Genomic DNA, 22,981 nt, shown 5'->3' on the forward strand with positions numbered 1-22,981 from the left:
GATGGCAACTTTGAAATAGGAATTATGCAGCACTTTCAATCTGATCCTGAGTGCCAGCGTTTCAGTGTTGGTCGACATCTAAGGTCAATATGATGTAATACTTAACGATGGCTGAATCAGCAAATTCGGTCCTGTTGAATTTATTGAATCATATATCAATAACGATACACAGTTCTTTTTATGCGTACTAAGCACACCCCGGCCCGATTGCATATGGCCCCCACAGCGACACCCAGAAAAGGACTGGATTGGTAACACGCTGAAATCATCCAGCATGCTTCATTTATCTAACACATGAATAGCATGTCTCAACACTTGTCTAGGGCAGCATACACTCGTCTAGTGCTGCCGTAACTTCTACAACGTATAGCCGTTAACGACTAAATATATGTCATGTGCATCATAATATAACAAAGAGTGAATCCATCACGAATGCATCGAAACGGCCATCCTGCTCCCCATTACACCTACATATAGGCACCTATGGACCGGAAGACGTCACAGACGTTACATTAACTCCGGTGGCACCGGTGCGCGGTCCCAGTCAAAGCAGTGGCCACTGGCCGGCCCCTGACACACTGTATGTACAGTAGGTCTACAAAATAAGTCCTCTCCGTATGCGGACAGGTAGCGCCCAAGTAGCGCTCAGCCGCTAACTGCCCACTGGTTACCCGCATACGGCGGGGACTTATTTTGTAGACCTACTGTACCGAGAGGCGTCGGACACCATCGATATCGATATCATCGACACGGGGCACTCTGCCGACAGGGAGGGCTGCAACCGAGCCGGTCCCGCCGATCGTGACGGCTGACTGCAAGCTCCTGAGCCGATAAACCCTAACACACAACGGGTATACATTATGCAGCGTGCAGCACACTCCCCGAAGCGTTCCCCCTACCCGCCGGCTGTCCGGTGCCGTTCGCATCCCTCGAGCGGGATGAAGACCATGGCCTGCCCCTCCCCTGTCCCTCGGTGTCATCCGATCTGCGCGAGGGACGGCGGCAGAGCCCGCCCGCACTCTGGGCAGACGCGGCGCCCACAGCCGGAACCCATTCAACTGATGGATTGCCAGGGGTGTCCGCTTCGAAGGCCGGGGACCACGCGGGAAGGGAACGGTGGCAAGGGGGCTAGACGGACCGACCACGACGCGCGGATTCTGGGTCTAAGTGCGCCATCACCATATTATATATAACCGTTGGAAAGAGCACTAAAGCCATCCAATATTCTTCAACAATTTTGCATGATGGACAACAGTGTTCTTAGAAACATTAATGTTCCAAACCATAAGTTCATTTTTAGCGAAATTCATCGATTACTTTCAATAAGCTTGCAATCAGTTCTCGAATCCTTCCAAAGAAGAACGTAGAACGCATGTTAACCCGACACGGGCACCTCGATGCGATGGAACCTTTTTTCCGTACCAAAATGTTTGGCCATCAAAAAGGAATCCAACGAAATTGATACTAATCCAATCGACACAGGACCAGCTCAACACAGACAGGTCGAAAATAACCCTTCCTCGTGTTGCAGAGCCCGCGGGCCACCCTAGTTATGACTATTGCCACTGACTGGTTGCCTATCCACGTAAAAGGCAAGTTATGGTATTCGTACACCCCGGCCATTCCCACAGGCGTAACGAGCACCCGCGCCCGTCCTTCCGCCGCCCTGCAGAGCCGTATGCGGCACCCCCGCACTGCCTGAGCTGACCCGATGGCCAGCTTTCCTAGCGTCCCGTTCGGTCCATAGGACAGGGTACGAACGCTGACCGACCGTGCATTGAACCCGGACCTTAGTCCAGTAAACAGATGCGAGCCGACTGCACAGTGCACAGCCCAGTGTCTCCTTCCAGAGTGACGGCACGGGCGCTCCTCTCGGCCGCGCGGCGAAGGGCCGGAGAACGGAGTCTGCTGACCAGGTCACTCGGCTCACACCACCACCACGTCCAGGTGCACGTCCTTGCTGTGGAAGTAGCTGTAGCTGTTGTCGAACTCGAGGATGTCTGAAAAGATGGGCGGAATGTCACTTCGAGTAGAGTTGCGCATGGATTGGCATTTCGAAGAGTTCTGATTAAATGGCACATAGTCATTTGATCAAAACTAGAATATACAGTTGACACATCACTATTTAATCGGAACTAGAATATAACAGCTGGCACATAAAATACCGGGTGATCATTTTTGAATGATACAAAAACATTTGTTAATATCAGCCATGTGTTAAGCTGGATAGTTAAACCAAACACACCCATCGAACACGTACGGTGGGACATTTTATCTGGAACACACAGTCAGTCATTAATGTCAATAGCCAGCTTAGAGGAGGTGCCCAAAGTATGCACCCCTCGCCGACCGCGGACCAGCTGAGCTCCGCTCGATGCCGGGTTTGTCTGACCATTTTCTGCTGATTATCGCCGTCCCATGCTCCGGGTAAAGTCTCCTTCTACCACTATTAGATGTGCAAGTGTCTTCGGCTCACATCTGACTACACCTGTCATTAGGTGAGGCCAGACACTCAAGTACAGTCACGAGAAGTCCGGGCTGTAAGACGGGCGGTCGTGCTCGCTTATTCGCAAGCTGCAGGCTTACCAGCTTTGGGGCAAGGGAACTCAATGACAGGCGCGGATGTGCGTGGAGAAGCACACTCTTGTTGAAAAGAGTGTCGGAGACGCGTGAATTAGTCATACAAAGCCGGCCAAACGACAGGTTACAGCATTCTCTAGAAGGCCGTACCGTCCCCGGGTCCGCCAAAGCAGTGCACTCGAACGCACTTCCATCAACAATGTCCACTTCGGAATTTTTGTTATTCTTAGTGTCTCCGTGCACTCCAAGATCCTTTGCAGGTTCCAGGAAGCCCGTATAACCGTGCTATTGCCTTTGCACATGCGCCATGAACTAAAATTTGTTGTGTTGCAAAGCCATCCAGCTGAGATATTGCATCGTTACACTAAGATGTCCAAAAAGGTATGCTATAAACGGATGATATTTACCGTACCTTAGGACGGACTTGGACAATGTTGATAAAAAACGAAATGTCCAAATGTCCCTCATGTAAACCAGCACGTGAAATCAAAATATCTCGTCCTATCTTTGCACGTGGCGACTTTCTTTTTGTATCATTCAAAAATGATCACCCGGTATAAGAGTGCGTACTCGGTACGGTATTGCAATCCTGCACTTGTAACTGGTGACCGAACAGAGCTTAGATATAAACCCGGGATGTTGGGTTTTGTTTTAGAGCCTTCATCTAGTCGGCCTGGTGCTGCCCTCTACTCACAGACTCCGGGCTCGTGGCAGACGTGTTTTCCGGCCTCGACCACCAGGTGGCTGTAGACGCGCTCCTTAACCACCACCTCGTGGCGGCCCGAGTTGTGCTCCTTGAACACGCCGAACATGATGTCGTACCCCTTGGTGCAGAAACGCCATCTGAAAACACATCAATGTCCACAAAAGAGTTAATTTATTGTCTGCGATTTCATGCAGTTGATTGAGATTCTAGTGATGCATAGGTACTGTTTGATGTGAAACCTTTTCCTTACATATCGACTAATCGACTCCAGGCACAGCCACTCACGTCACCTTTGTTCGAAAATTGGACAAAATTCACAGACGTTTCAGGCGCCCTTGAGGCAGACGCCGATGAACCAAGCTAGGGTCGTTACCAGATGCTCATTGTTTGTCCTCAGCTCAATGCCTTTCCTATCCCCAGAATGCTGTGCGCTTGGCCCTATCGCTCTCACTATGCCCAGGATGCCAGATGGGTGCCTGTGCGCTCACGTGATCTGGGTGGCTGGCCGGTTGACGTCGATGCGGTGCTCATATTTGCCGGCTCGGCGCACCTGCAGTCGCCGGCCGTGCAGCACGAGCTTCTCCACCTCGTGAGGGTCCTGGAAGTAACTGGATGGCACCTCGCCGCCGATACAGATCTGACGGGAAAGAGTGAGCGAGCATCGAGCGTTATGTAATATTCGAGGATGAAGGATTGCAGAAGGACAGATGAAGAATTGGCATTAATTACCGGTTTGTTACTTCAGCATGCTTGCACGTAAAGGTGGCACGTTTCACAGCGTCAGGAATGTATGCCATTGCTTGTGTCTACAGAAAACAATGACGAGCCGTTGCATTTTACAGCTCGATTGGATTGCTACAATCATACTCCCAGCGTTCTCAGCCGCATTGAACTCGCGTACCTTTGGCGAGAAGTAGGGGTTTCCGTCTGCGCCCACCAGCGCCCCGCCCCAGTGTTTGGGCAGCTGGTCGGGGGCGATCAGGTCGCGCAGCCGCTCCTGCCAGCCGGTGTGACCGAATATCTGGATCTTGCTCTGCGTGGTGCCCCGCAGCAGCGGCCGCACCATGGACCAGGCGACCGTGAAGACGGGCGGCGCTGTCGGAGGCACGGGGCGCCGGTCAGGTGGCACCTAATGTAACGCTATCGGGCGCAAAACGACCACTGCAGTCAGCGCGCCCCAAAGTAAACAAACGAGTCGCAGAGCGATAGGTCGACAGATCACACAGAGGGTTTGGATAGAGAGGTTACCGGCCCGAGCAAAAAGTGCACAGTGTTAATCGGGCTCGCAAAAAGCGTGAAATAAAACGTGACAGGGCAGAATGTCTTGCAATTTCTTCGACAATTTATACCCACAGAGTGGTGTATAATCGTTGAGTTTATCCACCCTGGTAACTAGCAGCCGTAAAATGCTGCTGTCAGTGTTTGCGAGAATAAAACCTGAACTGTTTGGGCAAAATGTAAACACCGGACAGTTCTGCTCGAAAAACGCCGCAGAGTGGCCTCGGTTCAGAGCCTAGCCCAAACGTCGTTCGGACTATTGTTTGGAAACATGTGGGTTGGGTGACGGTTGGGACGACCCTTTTGTTGAAAGGTCAATTGTATCAAACTCTTGGGTTTAGAGGACCTAATAACTTTGTTGAATACGTTAAATATATTCCTAGCAATTCATCTTCAACATTAAAACTAACCAGCAGACAAATAAATGCAATTCTAAGATAATCGCATGCCAAATATTTCTACCCGAAGCCGGACAAATGGCGACAAATTAGCAGCGAGGGATATGAAATGTGCATCGAAGTCAAAACTGGCATAGCCGCGCTCGGCACATGTCCCTTTCAACAGCACTTTATTGAGTAAGTGGACGTATTGACCGGATCGTACCATTTATCACGTAGCACACGCCCAGTCCCTCGGGGTAGTTGGCTTCCATCAGTCTCGTCATGTCCAGGAACAGCTCAAAGCCTGTCGGAGTGGGGCACAGTGTCACAACGCCGCCAGACACATTGTGCGAGTGTGTGTGTCTAGAGGAGAGGCGCGACGTTCGGTTATGTACGATAAAAGGTAACGTTATAGTAATGCACTATCTGATAGGACCTCCTTAGTCGTGAACAAGCACTGCGCTGCGATAGACATGGACAAGCCGGTCATGCAGAAAGAAACACGGGTCACTTTATCTGGGATCGAATCCAAATAATGATAAGTACTAAACAGACCATCAAGAGAGCTACACAGAAACTGAAGATAAAGCAAGAAGGACATGGTCGACGAAAAAGAAGAGAGAGAGAGAGAGAGAGAGAGAGAGAGAGAGAGAGAGAGAGAGAGAGAGAGAGAGAGAGAGAGAGAGAGAGAGGGAGGGAGGGAGGGAGGGAGGGAGGGAGAGAGAGAGAGAGAGAGAGAGAGAGAGAGAGAGAGAGAGAGAGAGAGAGAGAGAGAGAGAGAGAGAGAGAGAGAGAGAGAGAGAGAGAGAGAGAGAGAGAGAGAGAGAGAGAGAGAGAGAGAGAGTCAGGTAGACAGGCAGAGACAAAGGATGAGGTAGACACAACGTAGAAAAGAAAAGCAGACCGACAGACAGATAGACGTCATGGAGCGTCGGGCCACGTCAACAGTCAGAGCCCACCTTCTTTGTAGGCGATCTGCGCCATGCTCAGACATTCCAGGTCGAATATGATGAGGAACTGGTTGACTGGCACGCCCGTCTTCTGCGATATCTCCAGCAGCTGGTGGCCGCCCGTCTCGAAACACCACAACCTGATGTAACGTCACATAGCCCAGGTCAGCTCAGTCGAGCCCTGGTTCTCGTGGTCGAATGCCTATATCGCACCTTTCCAAAAAATCCGTCTTTTGTTTCGAACTATTTTTAATCGAAGGTTCAAGACATTCAAGGCAAGTCGCATTCAAGGCAAGGCAAGTTAATTCAAGGCAACTTAATCGCTTACGTCACGAAGTACTCACGCGAATTTGACAAAGTCCGTCTTCTTGCAGGACCGTACCATGCCTCGGATGTCCATCCGTCCCAGGCAGCCGATAAATACTGTAAACGAGAGGATGAATGATTCAAAACGATATAAGTGCACTGACCTGACCGGGCCTCTCCTTACAGTAAAATACGATACGATGTGATTCACCGGCGATCGAGATATGATGTCTTCCAGTTTACCGTCCTACAGAATATCCGACAGTCAGAGACGTTGTGTGGGGCATTATCATTATGTTGCATTAAAGGCAATATTTATAGACGTAACACTATGTATATTGTATACCCAGCGGATTCGGTGCAGGTCGCCCCCTTTCATTGTTCCGAAGAAAGTTTGAGAGGGAACATCTAAAACCATCCAGGAATGTTCAAAGGACAAAGACAACTAAATTCATTCGAATCCTGCATTTTTAGTCTCTAGATCATTCAGACTCATTCGATATTCAGTTCGTTCTGCCGTTCAAGCCACGGGTCCAGACCTAGCCGGTCTCCTATCCCTATACCTCCCCCCCCCCCCCCCCATAAGAGAGCTGTGGCCACCGACGATCACTGACTGAAACCGAACAGTCACCGACTGAAAGTCACTGACCGACGATCACTGACTGAACACGGTTCGTCGGAAGGTCATCTCAGGCTCAAAAGAAACGGTATATACCATTCGAAAGCTGACGGAGAGCCGAATCCAAAAATGTAATTTTTATCAAAATCGATCGAATATCGATGGCCTTTTTTGAAAATTGCGTTTTTGTAAAAACTTAATAACCTTTTATTCAACGGGCTGTCCCGGACATTCTTGAAAACATAAACATGTATTATTGAGTTCCAGTGAAAGCTGAACGCCAAAAGAACAATATTTAGCGAAGCAATATTTCCAAACATTAATATGCGTCTCCCACAGCCGAAAATAAGGCGCAATCACACATCTCAGTGTCACGATGGACCAAAGTCAGCCACACAGAAGCGTGAAATGACCCTTATCGACTCGCAGACCCGGCGCTCTCGGCCCGCCTGACCGGCCACGGAAAGAACGTTCGGCTCTCGTTCTACTAAACAAATGTCATATTTGTCACTTTAACTGTCCACATCGCTATTAAAGTTATTCAGGATACCTGGGAAGAAAATTCATTGTTCTGCTTGATTAACAACATGCTTTAATTTACATTTTTCTTATGCATGTTTTGTTCCATCCAGCTGCGATCAGTGCCCGCGCAGGGGAAGTGAGCGGGGTTTCACTGTCAGAGGCTGTACTGGTGACAGCTGCTCGGCCGTGCGACCGGTCAAAGGTTACCCTGCCCCGCCGGGCGCCACCCCCACTCCACCCGAGCTGAGGCCGGTGCAACCTCTGACATTTCAGCGCGGCCAATTTTCCTTATATGGGCATGATACCAAGCTCAATTGAGCAAAGTAGACATGAACAAATGCAAATTAATGCATGATGTGAAGATGACAGAACAATGAATTTTCTTCACAGGTATCCTGAATAACTTTAACAGCGATGTGGACAGTCAAACTGACAAATTTGATATTTGTTTAGTAGAACGAGAGCCGAACGTTCTTTCCGTGGCCGGTCAGGCGGGCCGAGAGCGCCGGGCCTGCGAGTCGATAAGGGTCATTTCACGCTTCTGTGTGGCTGACTTTGGTCCATCGTGACACTGAGCTGTGTGATTGCGCCTTATTGTCGGCTGTGGGAGACGCATATTAATGTTTGGAAATATTGCTTCGCTAAATATTGTTCTTTTGGCGTTCAGCTTTCACTGGAACTCAAAAATACATGTTTATGTTTTCAAGAATGTCCGGGACAGCCCGTTGAATAAAAGGTTATTAAGTTTTTACAAAAACGCAATTTTCAAAAAAGGCCATCGATCGATTTTGATAAAAATTACATTTTTGGATTCAGCTCACCGTCAGCTTTCGAATGGTATATACCTATCGTTTCTTTTGAGCCTGAGATGACCTTCCGACGAACCGTGTGAAACCGGACTGTAGCCGAATGAAAGTCACTGCCCCTGGGACCGGGCATTCAACGACTGAAAGTCACTGACAGACTGTCATTGACTAAAACAGGCAGCAGCCACTGAAAGTCACTGAGACCGGGCAGTCAGCGACTGAAAGTCACTGACAGACTGTCACTGACTGAAACAGGCAGTAGCCGACTGAAAGTCACTGACTGAGACCGGACAGTCAGCGACTGAAAGTCACTAACCGACAGTCACTCACGGGGCATTCCTGTTTTTGTCATGCCGTGGTAGCCGCGGGGGAAGAAGTCCTTGAGCACGGCCGGCGGCTGCCACTCTTCTAGCAGCTGGTTGACCCGGTGCCGCTCGCGCCAGGCCATCGACTGTGAACGGACGGCACACACGTCATGGTGGAGTCAGGAGGTCATCAACGTGACGAGGTGGGCGGGTGTGCGGTGCGTGCCACATCATGTATTCGGTGATGTGAGATGTCAGAAACATTCACACAAACACTGGCCGTGTCAGTTGTGGTTTGGAATAGCTGGCAGCAGCGCTGGCCACCACACCAGTCCCCCGCGGGCGCAGGCGCAGGCCTCGGGTCCATCCAGCCACTGTTTGACCTTGTCTCGGTGCACGCAGGGAGGCACCGGTTCTGACGTCACACGAAAATATCAGTCGGCTGGTTGTGGCACTGCCCCCTGCCGGCGCGACTGTGCTGCCACCTAGCTAAGCCTAGTCAGCCTAGGACGGGACGGTTTTATTTGTTCTCGTCTAGTGGTGCAGCTTGCGACGACATTCTGTCGACATAGCTGTCCTGTGCTGCAACATACCCCAGGTTCGGAGTCTCTCGGACGGCCAATCCTGTTCCATAACCACAGCTAAATCCCCGCTGACCTTAACCAGGATTGGCCGGACGACGTTGAATCTTCGTAGTTCGAGAGACACCGAACCCGGGGATAGTCTATCGAAGCCTTGGCGGCTGAAGAAAGGCTAGACATATCTCACTTGATTTAGGCGTGGCCAGCCTCACTCCTGTAGTTTTGCTTCACAGAATTCTGCGTCCTATTGAGTTTCCGGTTACGTAGTACACGACCACGCTCAGGAACTCGATGTTTCTTAGATACATCACGTAATGACAAACTTTTGGCAGCATTTACATTGGTTGCCTGCATATTTTGGTGAGGAAAAATCGCTATCGCAGTAGTACAGTCAAGACATACCACAAAGGATCAGAGCTAAAGCAGTATTATTAACCAAAAGTGTATTGCATTGATCACCAGCATGTTCGTAAAATAAAATACATCAGGAATAAAGATGACAACCAAGCCGCATGGACACTTATAACAAACATGAACGATAAAGTGGCAACACAAATGAAAGAGAGAAGATGAATCTGCCCTTCGCAATCGTCAACTTAAGATAAAACTTCAAATATACAACAGACCTCTGTGCATTAAAAGAACACGAATATACTCGCTTTGTCGTCGACACATAATGGGAGGAACATCCTGGCGGCCCACCCAAACAGCGCGCCCGCCTTCGAGTAGGAAATAGCAGCGGCCGCAGAAGTGGCCAACAGATAACTACCACATTGTTCGTCACGCCACCTGCACTGAAACGTAACAGCTATTTAAAGGGACACTCCCACCTTAACATTAGTTTTGAGTTGAGATAGCCAAATTGGTGGCCATGGCCTGCAAATACCGGTTTGGGCACTCACAACATCGACAAATGCTTTAATTCGGAGATATGGAATTTCAAACTTGCAGTTTTCGGATTCTAAGGGGCTAGTGCATTGGTATGCCCCCTTAGAATTTGTGACGTCAGCGGAGATCTAACGATTTTTAAATCTTTTACTAAAACGTTTGGTAGCACGCGGTGGTATAAGCTGCTTTGCGCGCAACAAATGCCGCACTTTCAAATAAAGTCGCTAGGAACAGCGGAGATCCCAAAAAGTAAACAAAAGTAAAAGTCTAATATCTTGAAAACCGGTGAATATTTTTCGATGAAATTTGGTAGATATTCGTTTTCGCTCTTTCTGAACCGAGCGACATCACTTTCGTGCCAATTCATTAACTTTTTTGAAGGTGGGAGGGTCCCTTTAATCGTGAAATGTAGCTATCCATCCAAAAATGCTGCACTACACCAGCACCACCGCACAGTTAGCAGATAGGTACGGAACGCAGGTCCTGGTCTCTGTCTCTTCCGAGTAGGGTCTCCGGACCGGTCACCAGCGCCACCATCTCCGCGCGGTAGCTAAAGCACAGCTCTCCGGCCGGGGCCCGCAGTTCCTCGGCCTCTTCGTCCAGCCTTGTCCTTGTTTTGACGTGAGTGAATGTGCAAATGTTTTGAACGATTAGATTAGCAGCCGCGGATACGGATTCTGAGCAGTAATCGCCACGCACTTTGTATGCGGATCGCTCTTAAATGTAAATACAAATACAAATACAAATACAGCCAGACCAGCACGGCTCCCGCCCAGCACCTGAAGACTCCGCCCTCCGCAGATCCGTCCGTCCAAAGCCGGACAGCACACAGGGGCAGGAACGCGAGGTGCAGCGTAGCCACGATTTCCCTTTCCGCCGCCGTGGCCCCAGCCCGGATCGGGCACACGTCCAACCGGAAGGTGACGCCAGCCGTCTGTTGACACGGTGGGATTCTCGCTCTCGCCCAGGCCTGGCGGCCTCGCAATCTCCAGCCTCGTACCGAAGACAGGCGCGCCGGTGCCGAGGCCTTGGCGGTCGCGCGCAGGGGGTCCCCTTATGGCAGAGCCAGCGCCCTCCCCAGCAGCCTGGCAGCCAGCGTCCAGCTTCTCTCCTCCATCGGAGAAAGTCGGGCTTCCGCCATTAGTGCGTGGCACGGTGTTGAGCGCGGACACAGGTGATGATGCGGCCGCCTCTCGCAGTCCTCGCTCCAGAAGATTCACGTGCGAGGGAGCGGCCGCCGGCAGCCACGCGACGGCAGCGTGTTCGAGCGCCCCTCGGGCCTCGGACGTAACCGATTGGCCACCGTACTAAGGGCACCCTCGTCCAGGCCCCAGCTATTCAACCAGGTCGACGGCGCCGTAGCCGTCACTCGAGCCACGCCACAGAGCTCACGCCTCAAAGCGGTTGGCTCTCCGGTCCTCGGCATCCGGCATCCGCAGTGATTTGGCGTAGCCAGGACAGGTGAGATGCCGGCCTCAGTCATAACCGGAAAGCCTGTAAAAAAAAAACAATATGTGATTGACAAATGGAAATATATTGTAAGCATAGAGTTGAGAAATCATGATGCACACTGCATTGTGACAGTAGATACTTTAGTGCGATTGGCAGAGGAGGGACTTATTGTAAGAAAACAATGAGCAATTGAGGCATTGATTTGGTTCTGTAGGTAGCTACCTACCCTTCACATATGAATGTGGATGATTTGTACCATTAAGAAAAACCATAGGCGTAGGAGCGGAGGGGGGCATGCCCCCACTTTTCAGCTATGCTAATTTTTAAAGTAAAATATTTATTTTTCATTTAAATTCAAAACTAAGAGCAAGAAATGGTTCGGCAAGGTGAGATGAGCACGAAACTGCAAAGAATTTGTTCATAGGGGTATTAGGGTTCCCACAAAGTGACATTAAAGTTTTCTGCCCCCCCAAACTTTACGTGAGGTTCCTGCGCCCATGGAAAAAAAAACACATTGCATTATGTGCATCAACACTTAACCCTTGCACGAGGGCCACAAAGCCCACTATAAAGCCCACAAGACACCATCTGAAATCAAAGCATGACAAATGATAGCATATAGGCACCTGACGGCTGACCTACTACATATAACCTACTGAACAAAACATACCACATATATCAATATGTATGTGCAGATAAAGAATGAATGCTAGGTTGAAACCAAGGCTGTTTAGTAGGTTGTAGGTATGCTGAAAGGATGAAAGACGGGTATTTGTTCAAAAAAATATCTGATCTACAGTTCATATGAAAATGCAACATGGGGTTAGGTAAGGTTTGATTTTTGTTTTGTACCAGACTGGAAATAATACACGTTATGCCTAATATGTCCGGCATAGTGGCGGGATTGCGCCGAAAATTTCAGCGCATGTCCGGCGTAGGTATCTTCGCATGCGCCTAATTCGGCGCATGGCGGCGGACGCCATAGCCTTGATATAGCCTTGATCGATAGATGTGCACATGTGCTTTATATAAAAAGGGCTTAATTTTTGCACAAATAGGTACCTAATTTTTGGCGCAAATTACACAGAAATTTCAGTGTCTGGGTACCTACCCACCTTCCTGTCAAGCTGATACTTGACACATCATCCTGCTATCTGAGGCGGCCCAGGAACCAGCTCAAGCAATTACAATGAAAGTCAACAGTCGTGCGGGAATTACACCACTCCCCATTAAAATCTGATATCAAGTAATTAGTTAATGACGATAATCCCGCCGCCACAAATCTAACGAAACACATTGACCTTTGATATTGATATTAATTTGATATTCTGAAAAGAAATATCCATAATGATTTATAGTGAACGTGTTCTTACGCAGTTGTGACATAAGCTGCGCACACGAAAAACACCCGCTAGACCAATTGGTGGCGAATAAACCTGTTGATGAAGAAATACTTGTCTCCCATTGGTCTGTGAACACAATCTGCAGGAAACGCAGCTAAAACTACAGTAAAATTTTGCAGCAAAATCTGCAGAAAGTAAGAAAAATGCAATTTAAACATATTTAGCCAATGAGTCTGACGGATCTGTTGATATATTCCGATAGATATTGAGCACGATCAGTCATTTTGAAAGAATTACGGTCCGACTCACTTTATTTTTAAAGCAATGACGCATAAAAGAATTAGTGAAAAATTGACAAAAATATTTTCTTGGAAGAAAAAGTGGGACTTGCGTTAAATTAAAAATCAAAATTAATACACGGATCGAGACCTCGCTTTCAAAAGTATTTATCAGTGCATTTTCGCATCGAATCTCTCTAAATCATGAACAAACTTGGGCAAAAACAGCAAGATTGCCTGTTTTGTCAATTCACACATTTTCATATTTGGGGGCAATTTTAAAGTTGATGGCCAATGTTTTCAAAGTCAACATTTCCACAGGAAAAAATACAGCTATTTTTCTTCCAAATTCATCCATTTGTAGAGTCCGACTCTCTCTTGTTTTCTCGCAGTTTTCGTTGTGCTCTGAGAGAAACGATCATGTGTATCATAGGCGTTTGGTTCACTTGAAGATGACAGAATTTGCACTTGCATTTTCTGCCGTGTGGAAGACCAGAGGGAGTCAGCTAATTTATGACAGAATGTGCTTAAAAAATGACTGGTGAATAATATCTTTTGTCAGTGTCTGACAAATATTTATAATTTAAATCACGCTCTTCAGCTGTCAAGTGAGTTCCAAATAGCTTAAATTGTCAGCTGTTTATCGTCCTAGGTCAGCTCAAGGTCACAGACGTCAGCTGAAGAAAGTGGTCACCATTGACCCTGTGTTGAGCGGACAAACCGGTGTTACCTAGTATTCTATGTACCGTGGGTGCACGTGGACCGCTCCCGGATATCTGCGGGGTGTGCGCCGGTCGGGTCGGCTCTGGCGCAGCGATAGGCGCGGCTGTCACAAAGTCGGCTGCCGACTGAGCTCACAGACGGCAGTGGGTGCGGATCAGAGCCGCGGCTGGTGAAACGGACGCCGCATGGCCACCGAATTCTGCACGGTCATGGGAGACCGTCAGCCACAGCTGGTATTGCAGCGTGACGCAATATTCACCGACCGGCAAACATTCTCAGCGGGGGCAGCGATATTTTTGGTTGAAACGATAAATCTAGTTTGTTTGACAAACATTCAAACAATGCATGTTAATGAAGCGTGCACTTCTTTAAAGACATTATACGAGCATGGTATCTGGAGCGGAGCCCATGTCGCCGAAATAATTTGCATCTCCAAACATGACTTAATGGCGGGACGATGCCCCGTTGGTTGCCATTTACGATCCGTTGAACCAACCCGCTCGTATGTATGAGTTCCAACTACCGCGGATAATTAGTAAAAACTGCAACGTCATTCTGCCCTGATGCGCGGCTGCAGTGCACACTGCACAGTGCGCAGCGACCGACCCGGACGCGGACCTCCAACTCAAGCAGCTCATTGATTGATTGATTCACTCACTGCACTAAGTTATTGTCTTCCTCGATATTTCAATCAATCGATAGACTAGTAGTTTCACCCCTCACTTACGCATTTACTCCATTTCGGTTTCTCAGTCACTCCTGGCTGAGTATTGGCTGACTCACCCACTCACTAACTAACTCACTTACTCACTCACTCCCGAATCCACTCTCCCTCACTCACTCTCTCACTCTCTCACCCACTCACTCACTCACTAACTCACTCATTCACTTGCACACCTGACCGGCTGCTCAGCCTCCGAGCACCGAGAGACGTGGGACGTCGGACGGTCCGGACCGGTCCTAAATAGAAACTCGCGTCGTTCATGCAATACGGCTCAGCTCGTTGAGCCGTTACGTCGTCCGTGGCGGCATTCAGAGGGCGAATCTCTCACACGACACACTCCAGGTGACCAGACCAGCGAAACGCGGTGAGATCTCCACCGGAGACAACGTAACTAATGCGCCAGCCGCGGCTAGAAACCATGAAGGCCGTAGGTATATACCATCGAGAGCCAAGGCAGCCTATACCCAGGGTATATACCGACCTTCCAAGTTCCAAATACCCATAGAAACATAAAGCATGAGAAACGCGACAATCCTGCCCTATGGTGACACTGCACAATGTGAAGGATTAATTTTAATAATCAATTACACCGAGCACTTAGCAGCACTTTCTTTTGGACGTCAATCGAGAATAACTACTTTCGCCACATGTTGCGCTGTGCCGCTTTAATATTTACAAATAAAAATTAGGGGAAGTTGGGGCAATGCCGGAGTTGGGGCAAAGCCGAAATTCGAGATATTTCGAAAACCGTAACACATGGATGCCACCTGTCAGTGATGCTCTGAAGCTTAAGTGACTACAATTATCGCATGTTTGTTACGAGTCGTCATTCGGAATACTTCGACTGTGAGGGCGCCAAGAGCGTTTTCAAGGTACGTTTCCCTTGTACTACATGCGCCTTTGAAGCTGCATTTCTTGCTCATTATGCTACCGTTTGTCTAGCCAATTCGGTCAAGTAATCTTAAGCATGTCTTTGCATAAGTGTGCTGCCTATTTGAAATTTATACAGCACGTTGAAAAGTTATGGGCCTGCAAATGAAAGTATGGCTGGCTGGGGTAATGCCGAAAACGTGCGATTACGCACGTGTTAAAAGCACGCTACGTGGACTTTACTGCTGTAGAATAGCAACGCGTATTTTTAGTCACACAAATTACACTTTCAACCGACACAACGGCCTGTTACCTATAAGGAATGATTTACCTGGCATTTTCTTATTATATCACATAATTATAACTTCCAGTGTGCACCGCGTCCTCAAGCTCTTAAAACGCGTGTCAGCTTTGATGAATTCTGGATAAAGTTTGAGATAAAATGGCAAAATATCAATGTCGGCATTCCCCGTAGATTATTTCTCCCATTTTCGGCTTTCCCCGCAGTCCGGGGCAACGCCGAAAAAGTCACTTCTTTGATATTTTTAGTTTGTGCGCTTAACGGTATGCGAATTCATCAAATGCGCCTGGTTTGTTTGAAAGGCAAAAGACTGGCCTCTCGAATGACGCCAACAAGAAAAGCTTATGTTGTCTACCTTGCGTGCTACGGGCGTCAGAAAAAAGTCTTCGGCGTTCCCCCAACTTCCCCTATATAACGCTTGACAACCGATGTCCTACTAAACCGATGTATGAATCTATATTAGCAATGATGACGTTTTCTCATGCGGCGTGTTTAGTTTTTGCTCGTTCATTGTTGATATACCACCATCCCGTAGAGTCGCCTTCTGGACCGGGATGTATTCCCGTGAGATAAACAGTACACGGTTTCCAGACCAGCATGCCTGCAGTGTGCTGGGCCGCCACTGTATAGGTCTGGTAGCCGAACAGATGTCAACTCAGACCCCAGGACCCGTGGTATGCCTTCAGCGTCCGGCCAGCGCCCTAATTGGGTCACCTCTGACGCCATAACTGCAGTGCCAACCATGGTCACCATCCCTCGGTTGGCTCTGTTTGATCCGTACTGACCGGTATCGTTGAATACAATGATGGAGAAAGAAGAGCATTTTAACTCTATGTGTGGGTTATGTAATTGGTTGAAAACTGCACCTCTACTCGTACTGTAGGACAGGTGCACTTATATGTCATCCTTTCACGGAACTGCCATGCACTTTCCTTGTTGGATCACGATATGTACCAGGAAGCGTCATGGTCGATCGCTGGTCGCTCATAGTACCTCCTCGCCACCCCCAATGCATGGCGAGGCCCAGTGGGCTCTGTCTCGAGTTGCAAGACATTTGGACGGTCAACTTGGACCTAAAGAAGGTAATGTTGACCGTATTAAGGTGCCTTAGATCTAAAAAGGTAAGCATTAAATAGCTAATGTGGAAAAATTTAATGTCGCAGACTCATAACAACATCATGCGATGTGACACGAAAATAGTACAATGTTTAGCGCTTTTAGCTGATAAATCGCACAGGTAATAGCGCAATGCCCTAAACGGGGAGTTATTTTAATGTGCCCTTGAATTGTTTTTACAACTTTCCATAGTCCATAGGTACTATATTTATTCAACCTGCGCTCATTTTCTGATGCAACATTTTAATTGAGGATCAGGAAACTTACAGAAAACGGTAAAAAAACTAAATTAGAGCTTAGAGCTTTACACATCGTATGCCTACATATCTTCAGAGACCTCAGTCTCTGCAGAAGTCAAAGCTTTCGGGTGTTCGAACCGGCATTATAGGAATAATACGGTATAGACATCTCCTCGAATTCCATAGTCATTGTCTCGAATCCATCGAAGGCTCCATCGCCCTAGTCACAATGTACGTATTTGGTTACCTTCTTGAACGTTTTCTTTTCTTATCGAGAAGACGATAAGTCACAAGCCCCAATGTCACGCTATAGGTATGTGTCATGTGCCAATGTGAGAATTGTGTGCAACATGGTCCTGTTTGTTACCGGGTCATATACGTCGCATCAACTGGACACTGAATCCTTTAGCCGGCTCGCAGACAGGTTATTGCAGCCATGGTATTCTTGTCTCTCAGACTCTTTAATTACTCGTTGAGATCCGTCGCTGTGCACAGGCCAAACCTGCCTGACCGCCACCGCTGCGTAACACCAGATTGCCTTGACGGCCACGGGCCAGACTGGAGCTCATGAGCCTCCAAGCACGATGCAGAAGGGATGAATGTTGCACTCACGCCGATTGGGAGTGTTGTGTCCATTGATATTCATGTTAGAAAATAGAAGCAATGTTTATCGTAACGCTAGGATTTTTTAGAACTCGGCTCATTGTAGATCCTTGGGAAGACATCCGACGAGCCGCTGCATATCAAGTTATGGCCACAGATTACGTCATTCCGTACACTGATCGCTGCGAAATCCAGCTTGATGGGTGGGTATTTCTCTCGAGACGGGTGTAATAAAATTTAAAAATCGGCATTTTGTGTGACACTCGCTGATATACGTAACAGTTGTTTCGTTTGTGAATTAAGCCCATTGAGTAAATGCTGAAACCAACCTTGAGCACGACAGAATGAACCTCGATATGCCCAGTGGTCACGATAAAACATCTACCAAACTAGTCGATGCCTCGTTGCGTAATTGCATCTTCGAGTTTTTACCTATCTATGCGAGTGTCTTTGGATTGTGCTCAGTGCTGGTAATTGTTTAATTCCTTATCTCTTGGTCTTACAGACGTTTCTGGTCATGCTATCAGGATCCATGGCTTGTTTTGTTATCTGAGGACCAAGACACCGTCGCCTGCGGCCCCTACATATGTTTACGCTCTGGTGCAGATGAACCGTATCTAATTTCCCCGATATTACGCACTGTATCACCGTATACCACCGCGCAATATACGATATATGTACTGTGAATTATACAATATATGTGCATGCAACGCACAGGCCACAGCGTACTTGCGCACTTAGTTTTCGGGATAGTGTGCAATGTGCATTGTATAAGATATATGAAATGTACATACATGGAATGTAGATAGGTAGGTACCTATGATGCCTGATTATGAGGAAGCATTATGGATATCGTAGGGAGGGAAATGTCAAGCTTAAAAAATGGGACAGTTTCGGTATACTGTAACGTTTAAGCTGAAATAAAACATTTTTAGCTATTTTAGTAACTATTTTAGTATATTGATATTTTTATTCTAACAAAGTTTTTAGCCTTTAATTGTGCCCCTTGAGATGTTGGCCACTTTCAGAATAGATGCTGGTAATAGACGGCGATCGTGTACGAGTCGAACCATCAATATAGCATGGTGCACTTCATTTATGCGAAGTTATTATTTATGTATGCACATACGACAGGTAAACGGACAGACGATCCCTTTGATCGCGAAACTCACAAGCGGTAACTTACCTTTCGCATCATATCAGCTGCAACATCCACGTCATAATTTCGCGCTGAAACAGACAGAGCTGTCAAGCTGCGATAGGGCTACAGCTCATTTTAAGAAAAAAGGTATTTGATGCTGTTTTACTAAACAAATTTCAACTCTGGGTCACCACGTAAGGAATAATTAGCATGCTCGAATAATTAATGCGTGTATGAGGATTGAGGATAGGTAGCAATACCTCTCCGTATGTTGTGGCGAATAAAGCGATTTCGTGACGGCCCGTCGGTCGCGTCGTTGTGTCGTATTTGATATGAATGAATCTGATTTACTTACTGTTTTAACTTCCAGATCAATTGCTATCGTTGGAAGACGTCAACCTACTGCATTTTTGATATTCCGCAAAATATTGTAGGCACCGATGAAAAACAGGCATTATGTTTCATTGAATTGTTGTGGCTTAAGCTAAAAAAATTTAACAGCTCATACGAAGAAAATATGCTAACGTCAATCCGTAAGGTAGCAGGTACCGTTTAAAGCCTAAATTCATTGCTGGTTCATCGACATTTTAATTCAAATGTGATTTGCTATGGAACATCACCGCCTCTGAAAAGAACGATAAATTGCGTTTGTTCGCCAGATTGACAGACAATACTCAGGCATACGTCCAGGCCGATTGAACCATGAACGCGATTACATGTTCCCCGATGTTCGTATCGTCCAGAGGCCGGTATAGAGGACTGGCGTTGTCTGGCTGTTTTACTTACCGATCAGCCAGGAGAGAAGGTCGATGTCCCGATTGTAGTGTGTGCAGCAGCTCACGTCTGATACAGCCTTTTTGAACTGAAACGGCGAATAAGCACAGGTAAGGAAAAGACATTGCACAGATCACAAACACAGATCGACATCTATAAGCAATCTTGCATAAGAATTAGAAAAAATAGGCACGAAATCAGAATTGTATTAGCATAGATAATATGAATTTATTTTACTTATGATCTATGGTATGTCTATGGTATTAAATATACCTACTATTTGTCTTGGCCTAAGGGCGGCACATTTATCGTCATTTTTGTTCGGCATCCAGTTAGGTACTTTTGAAGCTGAAAGTGACATCTATCAAGAGACAATAACCTCGTTGATCACGCTGACGTCACACCTCGCACAGCACCGTTATACGGACGCCCCGACGAGTGCCGGGTTCGCGGCCCGCCAGCCGCCCCGATCCCGCCGACAACGTGCGGAGCGAGCGGTCGCACTCGTCCCAGCGACACCAGGTTACCGGGCCCGCAGAGAAAGTGCCACATTTCGCGAAACACGCGCAAACCGCAAACCGGGCCAGACGGGTTTTTGTCGCCGCGTGCTTCGGTGGAGCGTCCACGCTGCGTGCACCTATCGTGGCGATCTTGAATGACAGACTAGCGGGGGTGTGATGTGTGAATGGGCATGAATGCGCCATGGAAAATATGCGTGAAAAGCGTATGTAAACGTACGTAAGTAAATAATATATTTACTGTTCGACCGAAGAAATACTTAAGTACCGATCGTTTCTGACTCAAGTGTCATGTTGCGACATAATCCAAGGTCCCACTGCATTCAGACGGGTGACGGAAATACCGCAGCACAGTTGTTCAATTAAATCGTGAGACTCGGGGAACGTAATGGGCCTGACCCAAGGCGTCTGGTCTGTTCCAGTCCACGACTAAGAGCCGGCCGGTATTCAGGGTGGCACTAATTAGGTGTTTTTACTCTGTGGGAGCGTTGTGAGGCCCAACAAACACGTTTATACACACATCTCATACAGTGTATCCCCGTGATCCTGCAGTGTAAGGTTTGTATCCGCAGCGGGAACTGGTGGACGGGTATTGATTTCTTTTAACGCACTCTTGCAAGCGTATGTTACAAATTGGGTCCTGATAAGGCGCCTTGGCCCTTCCCCCCCCCCTCCCAGAGCAATATGTTGCTACACGACGTAGTTGTGTTGATGTGAGGACCGAGAGGCGAGGCGCCAGCTAAAAAACCATCGAACTGATAGCATCGATAGCGTCTCTCGACCTGACAAGGCCTCTGCCTCTCGTTGCCTACATAGACGCATAAAGATAGCGAGATACCGACAGGCAGTGTCACGGTAGTGTAGCTGTAATCGTATGTAGGTACTCGGAAGGTAGGTATCTCATAATCGGGGCGAACTTCTTCACAAAATGCCGATCGTGATGAGGCCCAGATTGTCAAATAGGACGTCTGTTTATTGTTCCAAATAGATTGTAAGACAGATACGACAGGTGTTGAAATATACCTACTTAAAACGTAACTCAACGACATAACGTTATGCTCTGCATTTCACTTCTCATGCTCGACCGAATACGAGAGTGAAACCACGGGACAAGAATGGAATTGTCTCCGCAGAAAATAAGCATCCGATTAAACGTTTCCAATAAAAAGCCTATTTTTCATTATCTTCAGGCTATGGTGACCTAAATGACATGTTTGACCAGGCCAAACATGTGCCTTGAGAACCTGTCAGCGAAAGATAGTAAAAAAGCAAATGGTATTTACATGGTGTTCGTGATGTGCCGTTCATACGTTCTGAGCAAATTTGTCTAATTACGGTCAACTGATGGGAAAATAATCTCTTATAGGCTATCGCTTATGATGACCTGACATTTGACACCTTTGAAATGCGCACGTTATTTTATAAATGATTTTACGACCTTTTGCTCGTCGCTTACAGCTTGCCTTGGATCGCTTTTATGACCCATAGGAGTCGAGAAAGGTGGGCGTAAGGAGCGATCGAACGCCCGCAGTCTCGATAAGCGAGGATCCGGCCAATGTAGCCCGTACTTGCTGACAACTTCGGTTTATTATTCGGCCGCCGGAGACCACAAGCCGTCCTCGCCTCGCTAGATTGTTTTCACGCGTTGGGTTATGTAGAAATCCAGCTGCACTGACAGGGGATCCACTGCGGTAAATATTGCTTGCGTGCGTGCGTAACCCGCCGCGTACGCTGCTGTCCACCGGGCAAGGTCACGGTCAGGTACTGAGCCCTGCAGGCGCTGTGTTGTTCCGCAGCCACCGCAGGTAGGTACACGGTGCACGCTGCACGGCGCCGCGGTGCTCGATCCGTGGAGAATCGGTTAAATGTGCGAACGGGACTGCGTCGTAAACACGCACCTTCATTTCGGTAAAATAGGATCCAAATCTGACAGCATCGGCTACGGTCGAGTTTTTAAAAGATGCGGAGGGAATGGGGGATGGTGGTTTTAAATGTGAATACAGGCAAAGCAACGTCGATGTCAGTCCTTCAGTAATTTGAGCTGTTATAGTTGAGATTGAAATTAGAGAATGTGTAAGATTTCAAGAGGTATAGTTGGTTTCAGTTCATTGAGCAGGAATGATTGAAATTAAAATGGCATTTATTAATTATTACCTGCATAAATAGGGCGTGAAGTAGGTAGGTACCACGGTCGGTCAGTCCGCTTGTTCGGTCACGCGGATTAACGACATCTCGTTCTATAAAGGAGTAGTTACGAACGAAAATTATGTCGAGTGTCCCCTGAGTACCCGTCTATCCAAAGCACATATCGCTTATTAGCGTGACAAAAATGGGTTTAAACTTTTAGCTATGGGTACTTAATCATTTCTACTTCTCCTCCCGCGGGTCACACTGGTCACCGACTGCCCCTCCCCTACAGTTGGTGCCCGTGTCCCGTTCCCGGCGATCACCCCACCTCACCTCCTCAAACTTGGCCCGCTGCTGCGCTGAGAGCGTCTTCATACGGTCCGTCATGGCTGCGTCTGCGTGCGGCGCGTCCCACTGGCACAGATATCACTGCTCGCGGCGCGTGGATCGGCCCGCCTCCCGACTGTACCACCGCCGCGCGCTCACTGACTGGGCTTGGACTGGGCTGCCTGGGATCCGCCGCCCGCCCAGCCGTGCTACCTTCGACGGCCGCCGCCGCTGCCCCCTGCCGGACGACGCGATACTGTGCCGCCGGGCCGCCGGCCGACACGCGTACTAACGGGAGGTGGAGAGAGGGATCGAAAGTGGGGTGAGAGGGAAGAGAAAGAGGAGTTTTTAGGTATCACACCTTCGATTAGGGAGGGGACAATGTTGATAAGACACAAGAGCTGAGCTGTCGGGTGAATCACGTGAATGTGGGTGCCATGACACCGGCAGTGATGCAAACTGAATGGACTGGTCAGCGTGTCAGTCAGCACGGCGGGCTTCCCATGCAGAACAGGAGTCTGAGG

The 22,981-nt window shown here is 48.1% G+C and overlaps 1 protein-coding gene across 1 annotated transcript; it reads right to left on the reverse strand.

Annotated features, from left to right (window-relative positions):
• Positions 1-124: 124 nt before the first annotated feature.
• LOC122391417 (SEC14-like protein 2) lies at positions 125-22,712 on the reverse strand. The gene is made up of 11 exons (XM_043385308.1): positions 22,464-22,712; positions 19,498-19,573; positions 18,757-18,800; positions 8,478-8,598; positions 6,239-6,317; positions 5,904-6,034; positions 5,168-5,248; positions 4,188-4,381; positions 3,775-3,923; positions 3,275-3,423; positions 125-2,000 (listed from the first exon to the last, which is right to left on the reverse strand). Exons 1-11 carry the CDS (start codon positions 22,515-22,517, stop codon positions 1,927-1,929), a joined length of 1,152 nt encoding a protein of 383 aa, XP_043241243.1. The 5' UTR covers positions 22,518-22,712; the 3' UTR covers positions 125-1,926.
• Positions 22,713-22,981: the final 269 nt, after the last annotated feature.

The sequence above is a fragment of the Amphibalanus amphitrite genome, unplaced genomic scaffold (genome assembly GCF_019059575.1).
Source record: "Amphibalanus amphitrite isolate SeventyFive unplaced genomic scaffold, NRLGWU_Aamphi_draft 000436F_arrow, whole genome shotgun sequence".
Classification (NCBI taxonomy): domain Eukaryota; kingdom Metazoa; phylum Arthropoda; class Thecostraca; order Balanomorpha; family Balanidae; genus Amphibalanus; species Amphibalanus amphitrite.

Bases quoted from the DNA above. Each gene is read 5' to 3' on its own strand.
- LOC122391417 (XM_043385308.1), bottom strand. From the start codon at position 22,517: ATGACGGACCGTATGAAGACGCTCTCAGCGCAGCAGCGGGCCAAGTTT. The intron at 6,318-8,477 runs GTGAGTGACTGT...TCTCGTTTACAG, and splicing joins GACAAAAACAGGAATGCCCC to TATTTATCGGCTGCCTGGGA. The intron at 4,382-5,167 runs GTACGATCCGGT...TGCCTCCGACAG, and splicing joins CGTGTGCTACGTGATAAATG to CGCCGCCCGTCTTCACGGTC.